The sequence below is a fragment of the Trichechus manatus genome, unplaced genomic scaffold (assembly GCF_000243295.1).
Source record: "Trichechus manatus latirostris isolate Lorelei unplaced genomic scaffold, TriManLat1.0 scaffold00238, whole genome shotgun sequence".
In the NCBI taxonomy this organism is placed as follows: Eukaryota; Metazoa; Chordata; class Mammalia; order Sirenia; family Trichechidae; genus Trichechus; species Trichechus manatus.
In genome coordinates this window covers 2648242-2651405 of record NW_004444174.1, presented here as the reverse complement: position 1 = coordinate 2651405, position 3164 = coordinate 2648242, and the positions used below count along the sequence as shown (strand labels likewise).

The 3164-nt window shown below is 36.3% G+C and overlaps 1 protein-coding gene across 1 annotated transcript in view; it reads right to left on the bottom strand.

Annotated features, from left to right (window-relative positions):
* Window positions 1–360: 360 nt before the first annotated feature.
* The window catches only part of TSPAN19 (tetraspanin 19), a 16115-nt gene continuing 13311 nt past the window's right edge, over window positions 361–3164 (bottom strand). The window contains exons 7-8 of the mRNA XM_004389267.1: window positions 1987–2070; window positions 361–429 (exon numbers count right to left, since the gene is read on the bottom strand). Coding sequence (XP_004389324.1) covers window positions 361–429; window positions 1987–2070 — 153 coding nt within the window. The remainder of the gene's footprint in view (window positions 430–1986; window positions 2071–3164) is intronic.

The window sequence follows — 3164 nt, the reverse complement described above, 5'->3', positions numbered from 1 at the left end:
TAATTAGTATATTTTGAACATTATATAGGTATTTTCTCTACATAGGAAACTCAAAACATATAGTGATACTTAATCACATTTTGACTTCAATGTATGTGATAATACCATTTCAATTCAGAAAATAAATCAAGTTAAAAGTTCTCAACTGTAGAAACTGATATTTTGGAAAAACAAAATTAATGAAATTCCATGGAAAGCTTTATTATAATATTCAATAATTCTATACTATATATAATTAATGACTCAATTAGGTCCCAAGATTAATTACTATAATTCAACATTTCTTTATCTTTTGGAATAATACCATATGATTATTTTGAGAATGAGTCAGCTTCTTCTGGACAAATTAAAATCTAAAGGTCACATTTCCACATATATTTTATTCTTGGTATGTCTGAAGAAAGGAATGGTTAATGAGACTTGCAAAACCTGGAAGATAAGGAAACAATAAGATTTATCAAAAGTTAATAAGAATAATTTGTAACACTAACACACTACATAATCACTGAAGTGAATATCTAATGGAAAAGGCGTTCATAGAAGTAAGAAAGTTTCAAAGTAAGGTACATATTGTTGTGAATGAGAAGTCTGAAGAATGAGTCTTCTAGAGGAAGCCACCTTTCACCAAGTTCATGTATAAAGGAGATTAAGAAATAGATTGCGATGGCATTAGTTACACAGACTGTCGGTGAAATAGATGTCTTGATGCACTGCTGTTCTGATTCTTGGACATCATCTTTCTAACTATGTCCTCAAACCTAGAAAGCTTTTTTTGGTATGGGATCATGAGAGGTGGTGTGCAAAGGGTCGAAGACAAAATGGAGAACTGACATTCTCCACTTCAGTTCTGTCTTAAATATCCCATCATGAACATAATAAACAAATGTTTTAAAAGAATGATAGTAATGCTATCAATATGCCTTGGTTAACCACTATTCTGGGATCAAAACTGTTACCAGTTCAAGAGATTTTAAGGAGCCTTAAGTTAGTGGTTTTGTGGGTCAACATAATATGAAATTCAGGATCAGTGTCCTATTCTGGCCAACACATGACTGTGTATTAGTTCCAATGCTGTGGGCCCCACTATAAAAACCTGCCCACTCCTACACTCAGCCAGCGTGGCTGGATCACCTGCCACCTTGTTGGCAGGCAGGCAGGCGGGCAGGCAGGCAGGCAGGCAGGCAAACCCACAAAGGACTTGGAGGTAGCAGGGTCAGGGGCTATACCACCAGCCAGCCTCTGCTCTTCTTTCCTCTCTAGTCCACTGGCCCAGGAACCACCTGCGCAGCTGTGAGAGGAGAGGCTGTGATTACAGCCTTTTTGTACCTCAAAGTTCAGGTCCAACGGCCATACTCTCAGGGTTTCTCCAATCAATGTCAGGCTAGTAAGTCTGAAAGAAACTTCCAGAGTTTCTTTGACTCTGGAGCCCTCACTTGTTCTCATCAGCCTTCTCTGAGACTGCAGAATGCCGTCCTGATTCTGAACCTGGATTCTGCAGCTGGCACCTTGCAGAGATGACAAACTGGGTTCATTTTGCTTCCCATTATATTTCCAGTATCTGTTACAGTGTTTGGCACAAAGTAGATGTCCCCCTCCAAATTTATTGAATGAATGAATGAAAAATGAATATATGAGGGAATAGTAGATCTTACTAATGCTAAACATCTGCCCAATTTTCAGAAGTTTGCTATGTTGCATTGTGATACTCTTACTGCTGAGATATGAAGTAATTTTTTTATTATATTGCATCATAATGAAATTACTACTGCCGGACAACCGCTTATCAAAAATCTCCACCTGCCTGGCTGACTCAGGGATATCTCCTGCAGCTAGAGTCTTTACTCCTTCTAGGTGTGACTAGTCTCAAATGCTGGCTCCTATTAGATAAACTTTTTGGATCACATATCCACCTGGATGTTCTGCAATCTATTCTGTATAGTTTATACTTAATATTTTTTATCATTAAACATATGAACAAAAGTTTACCTCTGAAGCCACAAGTCCAAAGGTAATGCCAATTAAAGTTAAAACATTATCATCATACCACGTGCTGATTTTATTTTCACAACCCTAAGAAAAACAAAGTATTTAGATTGACTCAGTGATGTAAATGGTCTTATGTATAATTCTAGTCTCAAGAATAAGAAACACAAAGAGATAAATAATTTAGTAAAATAGAAATACCAAGTCAATGGCTAACTGGATTTTTGGTTTAAGAAGCTGAGTTTGACAGCTACCCACCTCAGTTGCTCCTGCTAAAGTTCCTAAGATGTTGTCATATATTTGAAATCAGAAAGCCATTAATTTTTGAAAAAGGGATTTGGTTTTCTAAAGATTATTGTAATTTAGCAGGGTATATACCCCACTTAGATGAGAGGAGAAACTTTTTAAAATATATAATGCTCTATTTATCTAAGAATGAATTTTATAATAGAAAGGATACACTTAAAATTAGAGTAACATCAGTATATGAACTATACAAAGTATTAGCAATTTTTGGGATGGAAATCCCTTGTTTACTAATATTCTATACTTGTAAATAGTAATTGCTTCTGACGAGCCTCTACTCTTTCTTCTCCCACACCTACCTGAACACCATTATTGTCATTGTTGACGTTCCACCCTGCAGGTTTTGCCACCCCCCATACTTCTAGTATTGTGGCCCCCGAAACAATCTTAGGAAATCCTGGTGGCATAGTGGTTAAGAGCTACAGCTGCTAACAAAAGGTCAACAGTTGGAATCCACAAGGCACTCCCTGGAATCCTATGGGGCAGTTCTATTCTGTCCTATAGGGTCACCATGAGGTGGAATCCACTCAATGGCAACAGGTTTTCAATAGGTTTAAATAATCCTATACTCCAGGGCTTTGTCAAAAGATGTCTCCTCTTTCTGCAGGGTTTTGAGAAAGAAGGTTGGGAAGATGGAATGAGGGCATCCCAAAATCTAGGCACACAAAGATAATAGATCCCAAGAAATTTTATTTAATTAATTTATTATATACTAAAATAACGGTTCACCTAATTATGGGTTAGATTTCGTGAAGTAGCTTAAGAACCTAACCAACCTGAAAAACATCAATTTTATATAAAAATTTGCTCAAAATTTCAATTTGGCTTACCAAAAAAAAAAAAAAAAAAAAAAATCACCGTTAACACTTGGAGAA